The sequence below is a fragment of the Molossus molossus genome, unplaced genomic scaffold (genome assembly GCF_014108415.1).
Source record: "Molossus molossus isolate mMolMol1 unplaced genomic scaffold, mMolMol1.p scaffold_m16_p_19, whole genome shotgun sequence".
Taxonomy (NCBI): Eukaryota; Metazoa; Chordata; class Mammalia; order Chiroptera; family Molossidae; genus Molossus; species Molossus molossus.
The window spans coordinates 25803119-25824062 of NW_023425354.1; the positions used below are offsets into that span (position 1 = coordinate 25803119).

The 20944-nt window shown below is 57.6% G+C and overlaps 1 protein-coding gene across 1 annotated transcript; it reads left to right on the forward strand.

Moving 5' to 3' along the window:
- The first annotated feature begins 1432 nt into the window (after positions 1-1432).
- Positions 1433-17767, forward strand: PPP1R9B (protein phosphatase 1 regulatory subunit 9B). Its single transcript, XM_036270007.1, is given in 11 exon segments — positions 1433-2773; positions 2775-3281; positions 7211-7343; positions 8571-8691; positions 10781-10885; positions 11894-12029; positions 12615-12767; positions 12875-12928; positions 15798-16027; positions 16375-16471; positions 16676-17767. Coding segments are annotated over 11 exon segments (2457 nt in total). The 5' UTR covers positions 1433-1906; the 3' UTR covers positions 16730-17767.
- The last annotated feature ends 3177 nt before the right edge of the window (positions 17768-20944 follow it).

A 20944-nucleotide genomic window follows, 5' to 3' on the forward strand; every position in this document is an offset into this window, starting at 1 on the left:
CTAACTGGTTTATATCCCACACACACACACCTACAGTGGAGGGGTGTAAGGATTCCCTTTGACAGCCCTTCTAGGCAAAGGGGTAGAGAGTGGGAGGTTGGAAAGAAGAGGAAGAGGATGGAAGGGAAAAGGGCGGGGGAGGAGGCAGAGGCCGCAGGAAGGCCTGAGATGCAGGAAGCAGCTGGGAGTGGGGGGGTAGGGGGAGGCTTTGTGCCTGAGTTGTTCTCTGGGTCCTAGGGTCCACAATGTTCATCATTTTCTGGGATCTGTGGAGTGAAGCAGTGCATCTGGACCTGTCATGGTTACAGGGTGGACCTCCACTCCCAGGCCCTGGAAGCTGGGAAAGAGTAGAGGGCAACCTCAGGCCCCTTGTGTCCATGGGGGTGGGGGTGGGGGAGCATCAAAACAACTTTCTGTGGTGCCCAGACAGAGGATATGTAGACCACTGCCACCCTTCCCCCCTCCTTCATGCACACACTTGCACACTGTGGCCAGGATCCTTTAGATCAGAGACCCAACCTAGAGCTCTCACTAGTGAAACTTTGGCCCCAGACCTCCAGAACTGTTCCTCCAAAACTTCTACCTGTTTGAGAGGCAGGATGCCCCAGTCAGGGCATGAATACAGGAATCTGCTCCCTCTCTTCCAGCCTGGGCGCAGAGCAGGCAGGTGACAGGACGTTCTCTTCAGACTTCCCAAGGGCTAAGGCCAGGTTGGGTGATGAGGATCATTTCCTTTCTCCAGTCCCCTTCCTCCTCCACCACAAGGCCAGCAACACTGGGCCAAGGTTTCACATCTTAGAGGGTGGGTGCAAAAGGTCCCCTGTGGGAAATTGTTAAAATGCAGGTTCCTAGGCTAGGCTGTTGTGATTCTGCTTAAGTTTGGAGACGGTCCTCCATGTCCGAACTTTAAAAATTTTTTAATCCCAAAGCGACTTGGATGCTGATGGCCTTGAACTATGCTAGGGATCTCAAAGACCCTGAAGGAAATAGTCTTTTGCCCCTCCCCACTAATCTCACTTTTGGGGTGGAAGGGGCGGCTCTGAGGCCGCTGTGGTTGGATTGCCTACCCCCAATATATAGTGGGGGTGCGGTTATGTGGGTTGTGATAAGCCGCAGTCAGACGTTGGGATGGAAGCGTTGAAGAGGACTGGCCAGGGTCTGGGGTCAGCGGAAGGCTGTCGGCGAGGGACCAGGAGGGGATACACTCGGGTGGAGGGGAAGGGGAGGGCTCACAGACGCCGGCCCCGGAAATCCGATCCCTCTAGGACCCAGAGGTGCCAGTTCCCCAGCGGCGGCGGTGAGAAGGGCAGCCGCTCGGTCTCCGGCAGCCGCTGCTCCGGCAGAGCCAGAGAAAGACCGAGGCTCGGGGCTCGGGGCACGGGGGGGAGGGAGGGAGGGAGGGTGGCGCGGCGGCAGAACGGCCCGGGCCGGCTGAGCAGCCATGGGCGCCGGGGTGCCGGTCCCCCTGAGAACCAAGGTCCCTGGTCGGGGTGGGGGGCGCCCGGGCTGCCAGCCCCGCTGACACCGCCTCGGACGATGTGAGCCGGCGCCTCTGCCGCTGCTTCGCGGGCAGGGCGCGCGGTCCCACCGGCCCCGCCGCCGCTTTTCTAATTTGGTTGGGGGCGACCGGACCAGGCCGCTCGGGCTTTGGAAGAGGGGCTGGCTGTCTTTGGCAGCTTGATTGGGGGAGGCGACCCACACAGGGCTCTGGGAGATTTATTTTTCCTTTTTCTTTTTTTTTAAGCGGCCTTAACTGTCTTTGGCAGCTTGGTTTTGGGGGGAGCCTATAAAAGGCCTTTCGGGGTTTCTTTTCTCGGGGGGAGGGGGCGGTGGTTCCGACTTGGCCAGCCGCCTGTTGGAGGGGGGGAGCGGGAAGCGGGGGCATGCGAACCCGGCTCCCCCCATCATGATGAAGACAGAGCCGCGGGGGCCCGGAGGTCCCCTCCGGAGCGCCTCCCCGCACCGCAGCGCCTATGAGGCGGGCATCCAGGCGCTGAAGCCGCCCGACGCGCCCGGTCCCGACGAGGCACCCAAGGCAGCTCATCATAAGAAATATGGCTCCAACGTCCACCGCATCAAAAGTATGTTCCTGCAGATGGGCACAACCGCGGGGCCGCCGGGAGACGCGGGCGGCGGCGCGGGCCCCACCGAGGCCCCACGGGCGCCCGAGCGCGGCGTGCGCCTGTCGCTCCCTAGGGCCAGCAGCCTGAACGAGAATGTGGACCACAGCGCCCTGCTCAAGCTGGGCACCAGCGTGTCCGAGCGCGTGAGCCGCTTCGACTCCAAGCCCGCGCCCTCCGCGCAGCCTGCGCCGCCGCCGCACCCGCCGTCCCGGCTGCAGGAGACGCGGAAGCTGTTCGAACGGAGCGTCCCGGCGGCCGCGGGCGGCGACAAGGAGGCGGCGGCGCGGCGGCTGCTGAGGCAGGAGCGCGCTGGCCTGCAGGACCGGAAGCTGGACGTCGTGGTGCGCTTTAACGGCAGCACCGAGGCTCTGGACAAGCTGGACGCCGACGCCGTGTCGCCGACGGTCAGCCAGCTCAGCGCCGTGTTTGAGAAGGCCGACTCGAGGACCGGCCTCCACCGCGGGCCCGGGCTCCCCAGGGCCGCGGCCGCCGGGGCTCCCCAGGTCAACTCGAAGCTGGTCAGTAAGCGGTCCCGGGTGTTCCAGCCGCCGCCTCCACCGTCCGCCCCGTCGGGGGATGCCCCAGCCGAGAAAGAGCGGGGCCCCGGAGGGCAGCAGCCCCCGCAGCATCGAGTGGCCCCCGCCCGGCCGCCCCCCCAAACCCCGGGAGGTGCGCAAGATTAAGCCGGTGGAGGTGGAGGAGAGCGGGGAGTCCGAGGCCGAGGCGGCGCCCGGGGAGGTGATCCAGGCGGAGGTGACAGTCCACGCGGCCTTGGAGAATGGCAGCACCTTGGCAACAACAGCCAGCCCCGCACCCGAAGAGCAGAAGGCCCAAGAGGCCCCCGAGGAAGAGTCGGCGGCCGTGGTGGCGCCTGAGAGAGGGGTGGGCAATGGCCGGGCCCCGGATGTGGTCCCGGAGGAGGCGGATGAGTCCAAGAAGGAGGACTTCTCCGAGGCGGACTTGGTGGACGTGAGCGCTTACAGTGGGCTGGGGGAGGACTCTGGGGGCAGTGCCCTAGAGGAGGACGATGAAGACGACGAGGAGGAGGGGGAACCTCCCTACGAGCCCGAGTCCGGGTGCGTGGAGATCCCTGGGCTTTCGGAGGAAGAGGACCCGGCGCCAAGCCGGAAGATCCATTTCAGCACAGCTCCAATCCAAGTAAGTAAGCCCCCTCCCCGCCCCCGCGCCGCCCCTGCCACGTGCACGCTGTCGCCCCCACCTCGCCCGTGGAGTTTGGCAGGCTGAGTCAGCCCCTGACACTCAGCCCCTTCTCAGAAGTTACCACCCTGAGGGGGGCGTAGGGGGGAGTTCCAGCTGTTTGTCAGAAGAGGAAGATTTTCAGGCCTGAGACGGGAGTGGCCTGCCCCGACCTGCCCTCAGGTTCCTCCGCCTGCTGCCTTGCTCAGTGCTCACGCTACAGCCGCTCTGCCCCCCAGGGGTCCTGGGACACCTGCTTTCCTTTCCATTCCCAGACATTATTCCTCCAGAGGTGCCAGAGTTGAAGGCTTGGGTGGTGGAAAGGTGTGTGTGTGTGTGTGTGTGTGTCTTTGTGTCTGTGTTTGTGTGTCCACAGGAGAGCCTCCCCACATTGGTCTTTACCCCACTCTGGGCAGGAGGGGGTCAGGGGAACTCAGAACACCCCCCTTCATTCCCCCTATATAGGAGCTATATAGGATGTGGGAGGGAGGAGTCAGGAACTTCCTAAAACTAAGGTACAGAGGGGACCGAAGCCCTTCCTTCATCCTGTGTGTAGCCCCCACCTCAACTTTGCAGAAGTGAAAGAGGGAAGCAGTTATTTGAGGGTGAGCTGGTCTGGGGTCATGTGACTGGGGCTGGGGGGAAGGCCAGTACTGGGGACCTGTTTCTTGGGGTCTGTGTGGGCCAGGGGGTAGTGTTGGGATCCACATGGAGTAGGCACTTTGTGTGGCCCTTGAGGAGGCTAGGCCTTCAGCAGGTCAGGGAGGAGGGGGTGGCACTGGGAACCCCCCACCCCCATGGGACCTGGCAGCAGCCTGCATGCCTTTGCTCTTGACTGCTCAATAGGACAGACTCCCATGGCTTTGGCAGGCCCCAAGTGCTCTTGCCACATTCTCTTGGTGCCCTGAAAGAAGGATGGGAACTGCCCCTTTTTTGGGGTCTCAGTTTGCCCCCTCCCATCCCCACCACCACTGTTGGTAATTCCTTTGTGGATTGTGCCAGTGCCCTGAGATCCTCAGAATAGTGCAGGTGTGGGGGAGGGGGCAGCCCCTAGGGAGACTGAAGAACCCCAGGCTACCCCCCCACACACACTTTCTTCTACCTTCACTTTTGACTGGCACATTCAGCCTAGATGCCCTTTCTCACCACCCCTGGTTCAGTGGCCAGGTCCACTGCATGGGGGTGCCAGGTTCCTGGACTTTCCTTGGCCTAGACCCTGCCTCTACCCCTCCCTAGTCAAACCCTCATCTGTTTGCTTGCAGTTTCCATAACTACTCGTGGACGCTAATGCTGGCCTAGCTTCCTCTCACTTGCCAGAGTATCTTAACCTCTGTCCCTCTCATCAAGCTGAAAGGTGCTATTCCCACCAGGCCAGCTCCTTTCCCAGCTATAACCTTACAAGTCCATTCCCAACCCCCCTTCATGAAGTGGTGAGATCCTGGAGGGAACTGAGGGTTCTGGTGCTTCTTGGGATGCTAAGGAAGGGGGTGGAGACCACTGAGGAAGTCGGGACCCCTCCCCACCACCACCAGTTCTCTGAGCCACCTGGTCCCCTCAGAGCTGGAATTTGGTCTTTCAGTCCTGGGCCTCTGACTGTCTATATTTGACACCTTACCCTGATTTTTGGGTAAAAAATAGCACATGATTTGGAGCAGTGCTCCCTGACTCCCTGGTGACTGTCGCTGGCTAGAGTGTGGGAGCCAGTGGCATGTGGTCCTGTCTTATTGTGTCTGACTTTCGACTTTGCTGGGGATTTTCTCCTCCCCACCCTGGGCAGCAGTCCCCATTTTTTCCTCTCCCTGCCCCCACCCTGCATCGCTATGAAGTCCAGGGCCTTGTGTCCTGCTGATGACCCAATTATTGCCTTTATGGAGGCTTCTGCTGAGGACAGAGAGCCCAGTTCCAGATTGTCACCTGGGGCAGAGGACTTGGCTTAGGGCTTTCTGATACCTGGTCACATTATGGTGGGTAATGTGAGGGGTGGTCTGGAACCTCTGAGCCTGAGGCCTGAGTTTCCTGCAGGGGGCAGGATTTAATAGACTGAGAAACGAGGATGAGGGCAAAACCCAGGACAGACTGAGAGTGTTCTGGAGATCACTCTGTGTGTGTGTGTGTGTATTAGTGTATACACACACGTATGCACACGTGCATGGGGGAGGAGTTTGGTGACCCAGGCCACCACAAAGACAGGGATGAAGGGACCCTGACTCAGATGCAAAAGTGGGCTAAAGCCAGTTTGCTGGGTCTAGGCTCACCCCAGCTCCTATCCTATGGCTTGGGACAAGTGTGCAATGAGGACAAAGTCACAGGTGACCCACCTACCAGAGCCTACCTGGGCACAGTCTCATCCTACCACTGGCTAAGCCAGGGCAGTGGACCTAGCACCTTGCACCATGTGCAGGCTGGGTCGCCCTCCCTCCAGGGGGCTTGGAGGCTGCTGGCCAGATGTCATGAGGGCAGTCCAACTGCCTCTGCACAACTGGTGACGAGCTTTAGGGCCTGGGCCTGAGTCCCTCTGATGCTGTGAAACTGAGGGCAGTAAGTTAAGTGGCCACAGAGCCCCCTTAGCTCAGCTGTGCTTCTAATTCTCTGGACCTCAACCCGGTAGGGAGCCTCTGGGTGCGGGGAAGGACACAGAGGAGCCCACATTAAAGCTGGGGCACAAGAGTGCTGCTGCCTGCCGTTTTCTCATGGGACTTATCCCGGAGGAGAGGGGGCACTGGCGGGGTCTCGGGGAAGACGGTGCCCCACTCCAGTTCCTCCAGCCCAGCCATCTGACAGAGTTGCTCCCACCCTGCCACCCTGTCGCTGCAGGCAGTGAAGCAGGAACAAGTCATGGTACCCCAAATGGTGCTCATTAACCTCCCACTGGGGGCTCCCCTGCCTGGGCCCAGAATTGGTCACTCCCACAGAGTTCCTGTCCTATCTTCTGTGTTCCTTGGAGGAATCTGACAGAATCCCCCTTCTCGCTGAAAGACATGGGAAGACTGTCATACAGGGGCACAGGGGACAACAAGGCAGGGCTGGCCTTGGGGCCACCACGAAGGCTGGGCTCCCTATGGACAGTGTCAGAGAGGCTGCTACCTCCCCCATATCCTTGTCTCACCAGGGCCCAGCGCACCAGAGATAGGGGCCAACCTCAGAGAGCTGGGGTCCTGGAGGGGACTGAGTGTTCTCTCCCGCTCCTACCATCTGAGGGGTAGCTCAGTGGAGGGCCTGCCCTTCCTCCAGGAGGGTGGAGGTAGTCCTTCCTGCCCCCCTCTCCAACCCCAGAGCCAACTTCAGGTTCAGGTCAGGCGGGTCCTCTCCATCCCTGTCTCTCCTGCTCCCCTCCCCTCCCCAGTGTCTCACATCCGCTCCCTCCTCTCTCCCCATCTGGCATCCTCCAGCATCTCCTTTCTCCCCTCCTCCTCTTTCCCTCTTCTCCCACTCAGCCTGTTCCTTCCGCTATCCTGCCCTCTGTGTCCATCTATGTCGGTGTCTACCCTCGCCGCAGTCTGACTCTCCGGCATCTCTCACTTGCCATTTGCCTCTGTCTGTTGGTCTTTATCTGACCCGGGGACCTGGGTTCCTGAGTCTGCCAGTTTCTCCGGCATGGCCCTTCCTTTCCTTCTGCAGCGGGCCGTGCTTGTGCCGGCGGGGCTGGGGAAGGAGTAACAGTGTGGACTGGGCACGTCTGTGTCCCTTTCCCTCTTGGCCATGGGTTCCAGAACCAGAAGGGCCTTCACTCCAAGCTGGGGTTATCGGGGTGGAGGAGGTCTTATCTCGACCTGTCTGCGGGGTGGAGGAGGCCTGTGGTAGGAGGGGAGCAAAGGTGGGTGGTACACCTGCCCTCTTGACCTCCCAGAGCCAGGTCTGCCCTTGCCCTCTGACAAGTGGCCCCTCCCCAGGTGTTCAGCACCTACTCCAACGAGGACTACGATCGTCGCAACGAGGACGTGGATCCCATGGCAGCCTCTGCGGAGTATGAACTGGAGAAGCGGGTGGAGAGGTTGGAGCTGTTCCCTGTGGAGCTGGAGAAGGGTGAGAGGCCAGGGCCAGGCTGCATGGGTCTCCTCTCTGGTGCCAGCTCATGCGCTGGGCCCCTGTCAGCAACCCACAGCCACGTGGACTCCAGTCTAGCCCTGAGCTCCCGCCACCACTTCTGTGTGCTCCTTCAGTTGCAGGTTCCCGGGGGCACTGTGTGGCTGTCCTGGGCTGTGTGTTGGCCAGACATGATGGGAGACCTGTGGGACGGCAGACATTGACGGAGCAGTCACGTCTAACTACAACCCTATGCTCTGTCATAGGTGCTGGGGAGGGATGGGAGGGGCTAAAATAACAGCATTTTGCAGGAGGTGGGGGGAAGGTTCCCCAAGGCAGTGAGGCTTGAGCTGAGCTCTGAAAAGGAGGGGTTCAGGGGAATGTCTGGGAAAGGGAGAAGACAGGCTTGGCTGGGTTTGGACAGTTACGGGAAGAAGGGTGTGCAGGCAAGGCCTTGGAGACCACGTGAAGGACACTGTCTTTTTCCTAAGATGGACTGGAAGCCTTTGCAAGGTGTTGGGAGGCTATTCTAGAAAGACCACTCCAGGCTGTGATGTGGGGAGAAGGGTCCTAAGACCACTGTGGTGTGGACAAGATGATGGCCATGTGGGAACTGGGTGGACTTGAGAGGTCTTGGGAGGGGTAGAATCAGCAGGGTCTGGTGGTTACTTGGCTTGGGCAAAGGTTGTGAGGGAGGGGGAGGAATCCAGGTGACTCCCAGGCTCCGTGAGGGAGGGGCAGACAGGAAGAGCCTGTTTATGGGGGAAGATCATGAGTTTGGATGGGGGGGTGCAGCTGTGGAGAGGGGGGCCTCAGGGGAGAGAAGAGAGGGAAGTCTTTGGTCATTGAGGCTGTGAGTGTGGATGAGACTGCTTAGAGAAGGCCGAGCCCATTGCCAGCCCGACTCAATCCCCACACCCTCATCTGCACACACAGTAGTCTCTGGCCCACCCACGTGGATCACCCTCAACAGGCCCTGTCAGTTCTTTGGTTGGAAAAAGGGCAGGGAGTGACCCAAGAGTATCCTGGTTGACTTGGCAGAGGGTGGTTGACTTGGCAGAGGGGGTAGACAAAACTTCATCCCTTCCCTGGTTGTGGGACATTCGAGTGAGGGTTGGGGGTGAATGAGTATCTTTTACTCTGTCCCCTACAAGGCCTGAGCTAGAGCTCCTTGTCCCCCCTTCTTCATGCCCCCCAATCATCTTCTCATCACCCTCTGTTCCACAGACTCCGAGGGCCTGGGCATCAGCATCATCGGCATGGGGGCCGGGGCAGACATGGGCCTGGAGAAGCTGGGCATCTTCGTCAAGACTGTGACTGAGGGTGGTGCAGCCCATCGGGATGGCAGGTACCGCCTCTCCCTTCCCCACTGAGCTGGGATGGCCGCTGTCTGAGGGCTCAGATGTCCATGGAGCAGGGCTGTGCCAGCTGCTGGTCTAGGCGACAGCACTGAACAAGACAGGTGGAGCCCTGCTCTCATGGCCTTGCATTCTGGCAGGGCCGAAGATGGGGGCTGGTTTGGGGTTTGGGGGTGTGTGTTGGGCTGCGGAAGGGAGAGCACAAGCATGGAGGCTCTGTGCCTGGTGGAGTACATTTGAGCATGCTCTCCTTCCTTCAGCAAACATCCAGTCCCCGACTCTGTGCTAGGGCTGGTGCCAGGCCCTGGGGAGTCAGTGATGAGGACCTTGCCCTTGCGAAGCATGTCGTGTGGTGAGGCAGACATTCAAGTGGACACAGAAAATGGTGAAATAGAGGAAAAATACAGGGTGCCATGAAAGCATAAAAGGGAGTATCAGGGCCCTGGCTAGTTGGGCTCAGCGGTAGAGTGTTGGCCCATGGACCAAAGGGTCGCGGGCTTGATTCTGGCCAAGGGCACGTACCTCGGTTATGGTTCATTCCCGGCCCTGGTTGGGTTGTGCAGGAGTCAACCTATTTATATGTCTCTCTCATATCGATGTTTCTCTTTCTCTCCCTCCCTCCCACTTTATCTGATGATAAATAGAAAAATGTCCTCAGGTGAAGATAAAAAAAAAACACACGAATATCAGGGAAGGCTTCTTGGAGGAAGTGACATTGGAGTCGAGACCTGAAGGATGAGCAGAAGTTAGCTAGGCTAAAGGAGTATATGCAGGAGTTTCCAGGCAGGGGACCAAACGCAGGCAGTTATGGCTGGAGCCTAGAGAACGAGGGGGATCCAGGGTGTGGCTAGAAAGACTGGTGGGGTGCGCCTGGAGAGGGAGCTGCTCCTTGTGTGTGTGCATATGCGCCTGTGTTTTGGCATCTGAGGCCAGAGAGGGTATCTGTGTGTCAGAAGGTTTGGAAAGGCCTCCTGGAGTCCTGGGAAGCCCAGTGACCCCTCTGTGGACCACTCTACTGTACATGTATTGCAGCAGGCAAGTGGGAAGGGCTTTGGGGCACCCCGGGGTTGCCAAGTTGGAGGTTGACGTCAGGGGTGCCTTGTGGTGATACCTCCAAACCCAGACCCCTTCTGTGTGACGGAGGTGAATGGGTGTTCCTTTGAGGGCTGGATGACTTTGGGGTCATGTTACTAGAGGTGGGGTTGCCTCAGTTAGGGGGCTTTTGCCTGCTGCAGCCCAGATGGCATGGGGACAGGGGCAGAGAAAAGGAAGATAGTCCCTGCTCTTGCATTTACTCCCCTCATTGGGACTTTCTAGAACCCATCCCATGGTCACCAGGGTGGCAGTTTGGGGAGTGTGTGTGCATGTGAGCGTGTCCAGGAGCTCGTGCCCACACGTGAGGTGTGTGGAGGTGAAGTGTTTATAATAGGTCGTTCCTTCCAGTTCCGCACGGGAGCCCTGAGAGAAGGCCTGAGCTCTGACGGAGGCGGAAGTGGAGGAAGGAGGGCATCAAGGGTCCCCTCACACCTTCATCTCTGTCGGCAGGGCAGGCCGGACCGCCTCCATCTCTCTCCTTGTGTCCCAGCTGGACTGTGTTAGGGGTGTGCACCTGTGTTGAGGTGAGGTGACCCTGTGGGACAGAGTGTGAACATGATTGTGTGATGCAGGTCTCAAACATTTGCAAGGAAATCTTCAAACCAGATCTGTGCAGACATGGATGTGCAAGAGGGCTGTGGGCCCTTGCCAGTGCGCATGGCAGTTATGATCTCTGTGGATGTGACACTGCTCTGTCAGGTGTGATGCAGAGGGGACAAGGGTGTGATTGTCCTGGGAAGGGAGCTTGCCACTACTTCTGGTCCTCGATGCCGGTGTGTGCTTTGCTTGCCCAGATCTCGCTGCCCACACACAGGTGGGTCTGGCTGATACCCGATCCTCGGGCCTCATGCATTCTATTCAGGTAGACAAAGTACCAGGTCCCTGTGGCGACTGAGCCTCAAGTTTCTGATGGAAAGGGGACCACCTCTACCTCAGTTCCACAGTTCCCCCCATGACCCCCCTAACCAGTGTCACCTCCCCTAGGATTCAGGTGAACGATCTCCTGGTGGAGGTGGATGGAACCAGCCTGGTGGGAGTGACCCAGAGCTTTGCAGCCTCCGTGCTCCGGAACACCAAGGGCCGCGTGCGGTGAGGGCTGGGAAGGTGGGTGGGTGGGAGTGGAATCAGGCAGGGAGCTCGGCCTTCATCCAGCCACTCTGCCCATTTGCCCATACACAGTTAAGGTTCTGCATGGCCCAACTTATAGAGGAGGTCCCACTGCGTCCCTGCCCGAGGGAATTGCTGTGCCCTTATCCCTTGCCTCAAGCCTACCTTCCCATCCTGAGCCCTTGACTGCTGCTGGCCACCAGCACTCGGACTTTAAGGCCCACTCTCCACCACGCCTCCAAACTGTCCTCTTGGGCTCATTCTTCCCAACTCATTCATTGAAGAACCAAGATGTACAGGGAGAATGCCATGCACATTAGGTCCCTTCCTCCTCGCCTCCCCTGTATAATCCTGGAAGCACTTTCTTCCTTGGGCCTGTCAATTAAGGGGGTTGTGGTAGAAGCTCCCTGTGTCCCTCTCTGGCAAAACATTCAGGGACCACTGCCCCCAGGAAAGGGTGGTGGAGAGAAACAGGATGTGGGTGGCCACGGGGAGGAGGGGCTGGTGCCTGGAAGTTCCACTATTTCCTCTCCATCCTAATCTCCGGTCACCATCATCCTGCCCCTTCCTGAAGCTCAGGGCCTTGGAGTGCATACAGGACACCCCTCCACAGTCCCTGCCCTGCTGGGATGGCTCAGCTTCGCCCTCCCCTGCCTCATCTTCTCCCACGTGGTGGGGTCAGAGACCCTACACTGGCAGCTTCTAAACTCATGTCCCCTGCAGCCCAGCCTGAAGTTTGGCTGACATCACCCCTCCCCCAAAAACTGGCCAGGAGGGCTAGTGGGCCTTTGCCTCTCCTGGGAAGGAAACCCAATAAGGCCCCCCAGTTCCCCCATTCATTATTAACATTCTGTGGCTTCTGGGCTCAGCCCTCTCATTTCACCTCCCCTGGGAGGGCCTGGGTGTGGAGAGAGGAGCACCGGCAGGGAGGATGATGGCATTACCCACATGAGGACAGAGGCAAAGGGAATGACACTGGTGCCCCTGCAGGTTTATGATTGGCCGGGAGCGGCCTGGCGAGCAGAGCGAGGTGGCTCAACTAATTCAACAGACCCTGGAACAGGAGCGATGGCAGCGAGAGATGATGGAGCAGAGATACGCCCAGTATGGGGAGGATGATGAAGAGGTAGGTAGGGACTTGTGGCCTGGCTGCCAGCGTCATCGCCCCCTGGTGGCTGGATGGAGCTTTACAGACATCCTCTGCCTCTGCCCCTTTCCCAGGCCTTGTGAGGCCCAGAGACCATTCCCTATCCCAGGGGAGCCCCCGTCTGAGGGAGGTGATGCAGACCCTTTCCTCCAGGAACCTCAGTGGAGGAGTCATACCCTCTTTTTGCAGAGACCCTTTCTGGTCCTACAAGGAAAATATAGTTCTTCAAAAAGCCCTCACTCTGAGGGGAAGGCATAGCCCCAGACTTCAGGGGATATAATCTGAGGAAGGAGACAGCTCCAGACCTCAGGAGACCCACAGTGTGAGGGGGCAGCACAGGCTGTTTCTTCAGGGATCTCAGTTTATGGAGGAATTTCCCATGCCTTCAGGGGGAGACAAACCATGCCCCTGGTATGGCCCCCAGTCTGGTGGGGGTGACATGAACCAAACCCCCTAAGTGCTCCCAGTTTGACATGGGCAGACTGTTGCAGGTTTAAGCCCTGTTTGTCTGGCCCGAGGGAGGCTGGGATGGGCAGGGTGCATGGCCTCCTCTCTCCTTTGCAGACCGGAGAGTATGCCACTGATGAGGATGAGGAGCTGAGCCCCACGTTCCCAGGTGGTGAGATGGCCATCGAGGTGTTCGAGTTGGCAGAGAACGAAGATGCCTTGTCCCCTGTGGACATGGAGCCCGAGAAGCTAGTGCACAAGTTCAAGGAGGTGGGAAGAGGGGACCCCTGGGATGATGGAGGGCAAAGGAGGGCCAGCATCCCCCCCTGAGCACTGGCTGCCTGGCTGGAACTGAGCTCCTGCCCCTCTCCCCACAGCTCCAGATCAAGCATGCTGTGACTGAGGCAGAGATCCAGCAGCTGAAAAGAAAGGTGAGGGGGTCACGGGGGAACAGGGTCTGAGGGCAGGGGGGATGATCCCCCACCCTCACACCTGCCTACCATCTACCACCCACAAGCACGCATAGGGCAAGCTATTCTTAGGCAAGGAAGGGAAGTGTAAGGAGCTCGAGCTTTGGACCCGTCTGCTTCACCTTTCACTTGCTGCCCTGCGCCTCAGTCTCCTCAGCTATAAAATGGGGGTAGTAATAGCACCAACACCATAGGATCGTTGTGAGGATTAAGTGAGAAAATACATGGAAAGTCCTCAGCACAGTGTCTGCCACATCATAGGTGCTCAATAAAAGGTTGCACAATCAGCCCTGGCCGGTTTGGCTCAGCGGTCAGAGCGTCGACCTGCGGTCCTGAGAGACCCGGGTTCGGTTCCCGCTAAGGGCGTGTACCTTGGTTGCAGTTTGTCCCCGGCCCTGGTCGGTTGTGCGGGTGGCAGCCACTCGATGTGTCCCTTTCACATCGATGTTTCTCTCTCTCTCTCTCTGTTCCTCTCTCTCCCTCCCACTCTACCTGAACAAAAAATGGAAAAATGTCCTCGGGTGAGGATAAAAAAAAAAAAGGTTGCACAATCAGCTATTATACTTAGGCACACTAACTTACACTCTAGATGTCTTCATGTTCATGTTGTCTCATATGTGTCTTCTACATACTGGGCCAGTGATACATGCAAACTGCCCAGAGTTACACACTGGCACATGTCAGCTTGGACCCCAGGCACATAGTACCCACAGAGCCATTCACCAGACTCCCACTCTGTGCAGACAGAACAGAGAGGCTGGACCCGTGCTTCACATGACATTTCACCCGGGTGCATCGACCTAGAGATGTCAACCCCTCTGCATTGCTCTGATGTAAGACACACAGGCGTGGCCATCATGCAGGAAGTGTCACAGGACATGCCTTCTCATAGAGGTGCTGATGCTCCCGGACGGTGACACACACGACATACATGATGACACATATGCACCATGTGCACACACCCACACAAGCATTTTGGGTGCTAACTTGCAGGCATGGAGATGCACAGATTTCATATTAAAAATTTGTATTGGGCCCCTGCTGGCCCTGGACATTAGGATTCCCAACTCCTGTGGGGCTTCCAATGTGGTGGGGAGAGGCAGGGGTACACCGAGCCATGTGGACATGATACACCCAGGTACACGTGTGTGCACGCCCACATTTGGGTTTACACCCACTGTGCATTGAGAGAGGAGAGTTGTGAGGCTGAGTCTTGGGGGGAGGGCAGGGTTTAGATGACAGACGAAAGGCATCGCTAGCAGGAGATAAGCTCAAATTTGGAGGCCGGCTTTGGGAGGAGGCCCGTGGGCTGCAGCAGCCGTTTCTGTGGGGAGAGGCAGGAACAGAGCCAGGGTGGGCTGTAGCTGCAGTGTCCTGACTCCTGCAAGGACTCTAGCCTTGGACCTGTGGCTATATGGGGGGCCAGAAGGAGGAAGGTCACTGCCTGTGAATTGGAAGGACACAAAGGTAGGTGCAGGATTTGGAGGCCAGCAAACTTAGAAGCAGGTGCGGGCCAGGGCTGCCCAGAGTATGGCAGAGGTTATGGAAGGGAAGAGTGGGTTTGAGCTGCATTGCTGAGGTCGAGATGGCAGGTCACGTTCTGGGTGGATGCAGGGTGGGAGAGGTGGGGCAACTCAAAGGCCTGCTCATGCTCTCAACCAATAAGCATCTGCCGGGTGACTTCTAGGTGCCTGGCACGCTTCCAGGCCCTGTGATAGGCAAAAGCAGATTTGATCCTTGGCCTTGTGCGGCTTAGAGTCCACACAAATCACTGGATTGTTCCAGCCTGACATGGGCTTTGTAGGAGAGAACAGGGTTACTGAGCTCTTAGAGCAGCAGGACCTGATGGGAGGGGGGTGGCATGGTGCTGCTGGAGGTACTCAACGAGACAGTGACCCTCTGAGCAGAGAACCCAAGGGTGTGTTAGTGGGAAATGATGAGGCAAGGGGGAGGGGAGATGGGAACTCTCCAGGCAGAGATAATAGCACGGGAAAACTCTTTGTGCCAGGAGGGAACCTGGCAAGTCTGAGGATCTGTAGGAAGGCCTGTATGGCTGGAGCATAGAGAGCAAGTGGCATTTGTAGCCAACAAGGTCAGAGGGGCAGGCAGGGAGCTTGAGGCTGAGGGCTGGGGTGGCAGAGATAATGGCACCTTTGAACAGAGGTGGGCTAGACAGGAATGGAGGAATAAGTTTGTGTGTGTGGGTTGGATTTGGGGCATGGTGCCTATGAGGAGTTGGAAGTGATGTTAGGCCGGAGCTCAGGACTCAGGGCTCTGAGTGCACAAGGGGGTGTGGGAGGTGAGGGAGAGAACAGAGGCTCCAGGACTGAGCTGTTGGAGCTGGGAGGTCTGCACTGGTGTAGCTTGGGAGCTGGGAGAGGAGCCAGGATTGTTCAAGAAGCCGCAGAAGCAGGGACTGGTCAATAGGGCCAGACGTGCAGAGAGGGGACAGAGGGCAGGAGTGACTTTTACCTGTCCAGCTTTTTCACATCTTCCACCTCACTGTAGCCCTTGTGAGCATTGCAAGGCAGGAATCACTCCCATTTTACAGATCAGAGGCCTGAGACTTAAGACAGAAGTTGCCCTGCCCCAAGCCACACAGCTAATCAGTGACTAAACCAGGCCCCTGCCTTCTAGGAGTGCGGTAGTGCCAGAGCTCTGAAACTTCCCTCTCTAGTCTCAGGCTCAGCCAAGGAAGAGTTAGTAGTTGGCAGGCAGTGGGCTCCATAGATGCAGAATCATCCAGAGGCTCTGGCCTCAGTGCAGGATGGGGGTTCCCCTGGGCTCCCTCTGGCCCCCACCAACCCAAGGCCACTCCTTCCTCCCTCAGCTGCAGAGCCTGGAGCAGGAGAAGGGGCGGTGGCGGGTAGAGAAGGCCCAGCTAGAGCAGAGCGTGGAGGAGAACAAGGAGCGCATGGAGAAGCTGGAGGGCTACTGGGGTGAGGCCCAGAGCCTGTGCCAAGCTGTGGATGAGCACCTGCGGGAGACCCAGGCCCAGTACCAGGCCCTGGAGCGCAAGTACAGCAAGGCCAAGCGCCTCATCAAGGACTACCAGCAGAAGTATGTGGCCAGGGGGCTGGTGGAAGGGAGGGGGTGGGGGGTCCTGGACCCAGGGAGGACTGAGGGGCTTTTGTGGCAGTCCTTCCCCATCCCCAGCTGAGCGGAGAGGCAGGAGCACAGAAGTACACCTGCGGTGGGGGTACCTGGGCCGGGAATGTCCAGGCACCAGAGCCAGCATGACCAGACCCCTGAGACTTTGGGAACACCCTGGCCTCCCTGACCTGAAAACAGGGAATGGGCAGAGCTGCCCTGTTAGAGCTGCGGATAGGGCTGAGGATCTTGATACTTCCTGGATGGAAGCCAGGCCACATACCCTTACCCACTGTCTGTCCCCCGCTAATCGCCAGGGAGATCGAATTCCTGAAAAAGGAGACCGCACAGCGCCGGGTTCTAGAGGAGTCGGAGCTGGCTAGGAAGGAGGAGATGGACAAGCTCCTGGACAAGGTAGGCCGGGGTGCCCTGGGGGCAGGGCCTTATGGAGGGAGCAGCAGATGAGTCCCCATCTGGCACACCCTCTCAATCCTGGAGGGGAGAGGGGGAGTCATGCTGCTGGCTGAGCTCTCGGGGTCCTATCCCACCAGTGGGACAGAAGGGGCAGGGCCCATGCCTGGTGTCCAGGCCTGACTCCCTCTTGCCTTTGTTTTACAGATCTCAGAACTGGAAGGAAACCTTCAGACACTGAGGAATTCCAATTCTACTTAACAGGAATCTTTCCTTGACCAGACAATAATTAATCCCCTCCCATTGTCCTCCCACCCCTGTCCTCAATATTTCACCCCACTCCCTACCAGCCTGGGGACAGGTGCCCCGACTCCCCCACCCCTCTGCCCCACCTCCCCCAGCTTCAGGGACCAGAGGGCCCATATCACAGGCCTCATTATGGTGGCCCCGGGCAGACAGGTGGCTGGAAGGATGGCCTCCTTCTTCATGGGGCTGAGGCACAGAGGCCAAGGGATGCTGAGGGCTGGCCTGGGTGGCGGATGGACACAAGGACCTGCAGACCAAACTGCCAGACTTTACAACCTCCAGCCTTTGTCTCTGGACTGGAATGGGGCTGGGGGCTTTCCCAGCATTTCACCACCTGGAGGCTGCTCCCTGCCCACCGGGCTCCTTGACTTGAGATTCTACCTTCTGGGCCCTTCCCCCTCCCTCATCATTGTGCTGTCTCTGTTTCATTCTGATCCTCCTGCTGGAGGGGTTGCCTCCACACCTCCTCCCATCCCTGTCTTCCCCACCCCCCAGCCCCCAGGAGGGATCGAGTCCACTTCAGAGCCTGGAGGCTGGGCCTGGCCCTGCACTGATTTCTCATGTATCCTTCAGGAAAATGGGAGTAAGAGTAGGAAAAGGGGGGCAGCAGCCCTCAATTTCTCCTTGTGCCTCCCACCTGCCCTTCCCTGGTGCCAAATAGCCATAACCTCTTCCTGGAACTGTTCTGTGGCCTCTCTGGGGTCCAGTTTCCTGGCGAAGCCTGGGGATGCCAGGGAGGAGAGGAGAGCAGCTTAGGGGCTGGATGCAGAGACCTGCTCTTAGGCAAGAGAAACATTTCTTACTGAGAGCCAGGCCCTGCCCTGCCTAGGGCCACATGTGGAAACCTTATACTAACACCAGAGATTCAGCTTCACCCCACCCACACCCACATCCTTCCAATGTTTTGACTGGAGGGCAAAATTTTACTACTAAACTTTTTGGAGACCAGGGCTGCCCTGCTGACAGCCTGCTTTCTAAGGGATATTGACTCGCTTCCTCACTTTAACCCCAAATTGGGGCTTGGACCAAGGGAGGTGAGGACCCTCCCCCCAGGTCCCCCTCCCCTATCAGAATCCATCTCTCATTTTGTCCCTTCCTGGTGACCCTGCCCCAGCCTGAGTTTTTGTTCATTTTTTAAACAGACAACCCTCCTCCCATCCGTTTCGTCTTCTCGTACCCTATAAATAGACCATGCCATCGATCAGTATTTCTTCCCTCTCCCCCTTCCTGACCCCAGGCGTTTCCCTACCCCTGAAAGAGCTGGCTGTCTCAGTGCCCGGCCCACGCACTTCACCTACGCCCCCCGCAGATGGGGGCGGGGCCAGGTGGGTGGGGTCGCTGGCGCTTCCGGTTTCTCTGGCCGGTGGCAGTCCCTGCCCCGCCCTCCGCAGGACTGCGTCTCTGTATATAATATATATATGTATGTATTGTTCCCGGTTTTGTACGGACCATGCCCTCTGTCAGGTCGTCCCCATAAATGCAGCCCCCAGAGTCTCGCTGCCTGGTTTCTTGATTCGAGGGAGAGGGTTAAAGAAAAGGACGGGGAGGCATGCCAGTCTGTGCACAGTGTCCCCTCCCACCACCAGCGCTCTGTTCCTGAGGATCTTTCCAAGGAAATCCCCTAGTTCCGGTTCCGAGCAGTCACTCTCTGCTACCATTGACCTCATCCGCACCCATGCTTTTTTATCCATGTCAACTGGGCAGAGCTGGGGAGTCTAGAGGGTTCCAAAAGTGCATCCCATTCCTCTTTGTACAAGGCTTCTGATGGAATTCCAGGATGGGTTAGATATGGTAAGGTGAACCCCAAATCTCTCCTTAGAGAAATCCTCTAACCTAATGGGGATACAAGCTCCTACTCTCACAGGGCACTCTGAAGAATCTAAGGTTTCCAGTTGGGGTGGGAGGTGACAAGTCAGCGATTTTGTCCCCAGGGTCCTAGAGAATCCTCTCCCCCTCTACTGGAGAGGCGTTAAATAGCCCCCTGTTCTGGGCCAGCAGGTCTGGCCGCTAATTCACCAGCTCTAACATGAATGGGTCTGGAAGTCCCGATGCCAGAGTTCCAGGGACAAACTTTGGTGAAGTCCCAAAGAGGTGAGAGCAAGGAGAAGTGGACCAAGACTTGTGGCCATTCCCAGCAGCAGCCTCTCCTTGCTCTGTGTGCTGGTGTGTGTATGTGTGAGAACTAAAGCACAAGGCACTTGTGTTCAGTGGCCTGACCCCCAAGGAGAGTCTCATATTCCCCTTTGCCCTAAGGAATGGAAGTCCCAACATCAGGGCCCTTCAAGGTCACCTTGGTGGGTCCATGACAAGACCTGAGATGAGTGGCCTCTACCAGAACTCCCAGTGGCAGTCAGCCCCTGAAGCACCCTTGTGGACGACTGTCACACAAGTCTCACTCATGTCAAGCCAAATTCTGGCTTCCCATAGCTTCCTCTCTCCCAAAAATCCTAGTTCTACACCTCAAGGCCCATCCAGTCCTGCCACCCACCTGAGGGTCACCTGGAAACCACATGATGACCATGCCTCTCAAGGCATCTTCTCCAAGAAGATCATTCTTGGAACGCTTCTGGGAAGACATCCAAGTGGCTGAATCCCGGAATCAAAGGCCACCAAACCACAAGGTCATAGGTGCTAGCTCCAGAGTTAGAGGTTACTGAGGCCCTGCTCAGGAAACATAGCCAGGAAGTGGAATGGCTGGACCTCCTCGGGTGGGAAGGCAGACATGGGGATTGTGGTGAGGGCTTCTGCTGGTCTGACTGGGATTGAGCATCCCGGGTGGGATTCTGCTGCCCTATCCTTCCTGTGTATTAGGGGAGGGGCCTGCACATTTGTTCCAAAAGGTGGGCCAAGTAGCACCACCCCCATGTCTAAGCCTGTGTGTGGCTTTGCTGAGAGTTTCTCAGACCTGAGGTGTGAGTTGTGAGTTGCCCATGAGGTATGTCCATGTTTGGGAATGTGTGTCAAGTGGCTATGGGCCAGCCTACATGAGGCTTGTTTCCTCAGTTCACCTTGTCACCTGCCCAGTTCTTAGGAAGTTGAAGAGTTTGGCCACAACTCCCAACACTTGTCATAGAGGAGGGAAATCAAATAAGGGTTTTTGTAACTCTCAGAAACTTAGGCATCACTAGGAATCGGGGGGTTCCTGCCAGGTCCCATGGCCTAGTAGACACCCTCCTACAGAACCTGCTCCACACCCCCATCGCTGACATTACATACCCATCATCTCCCCACTCCCTACAGGGGCTATACAATCAATCAATCTCCCCATTCCAGCCTACCACCCAGAACTCACCAGATGCCTGAAAACCATGTCCTCCATAAAGATCCCAGACAACAGGGTGTCACCAGAGTCACCCCCCCCCCAGATCTCCACAAACTAGCCAGCACTCCATGGCTGCCAACAGATTCTGAAGACACCCAGAGACTCCCCAAACTTCCACATCTTAGATACCTGCAGCCCCTAAAGTTATTAGCTCTGTCCTTACAGTCCCAAGACCATTTTGGCTCAACATGCCACCTCTCACAGCCCCTCGGAGACTTGAGACTGCAGAGACACTAACCATTGGGAAACTCTGTTCTGACAGACCACACCCCTCTCCCCTGAGCTCTGGACCTCAATCCAACCTCACCACTTGCTCTTAAACCACTTTCTTTCTTCTAAGTCCGTTTTTCCCCTCTTCAAATGGGGGTAATAGGAACACCTACCTCATTTTTAAACTGAGAAAAGTGCTTAGTACAGTGTCTGGCACCTCCTAAGCCACTGAAGTATGGTCGCTAGTTGTTGATTTTTGCATTATCTCCCCTGGCTGGCCTGCCTCCACCTCCAGCTCACCAGGTCCAAGTCTGATCTCATCCCTCTCATCCCTCCATCCCTGCCAGCTCCACCTTCAGGGCCAAGCCCTGCAGTCATCCTGGACCCCCTCCTCCCTCAGTGCCAGCCAATCCCCAAATGCTATCAATCTCTTCACTTCTACATCCTGAATAGTTCCCAGCTTGGTCTTTGATCTTCACGCCCACTGCCATCATCTCTCAACAGCCTCATGAGCGGCGTCCCCGTCTTCAGGCTGCCTTCTCCAGTCCAGTCTCCACTGAGGAGCCAAGGGTTCTTCCTAAAATGCAAGTCTGAGCCCCTCCCTCCTCTGTTACCTTTCCCCCTACCGCTGAAGATAA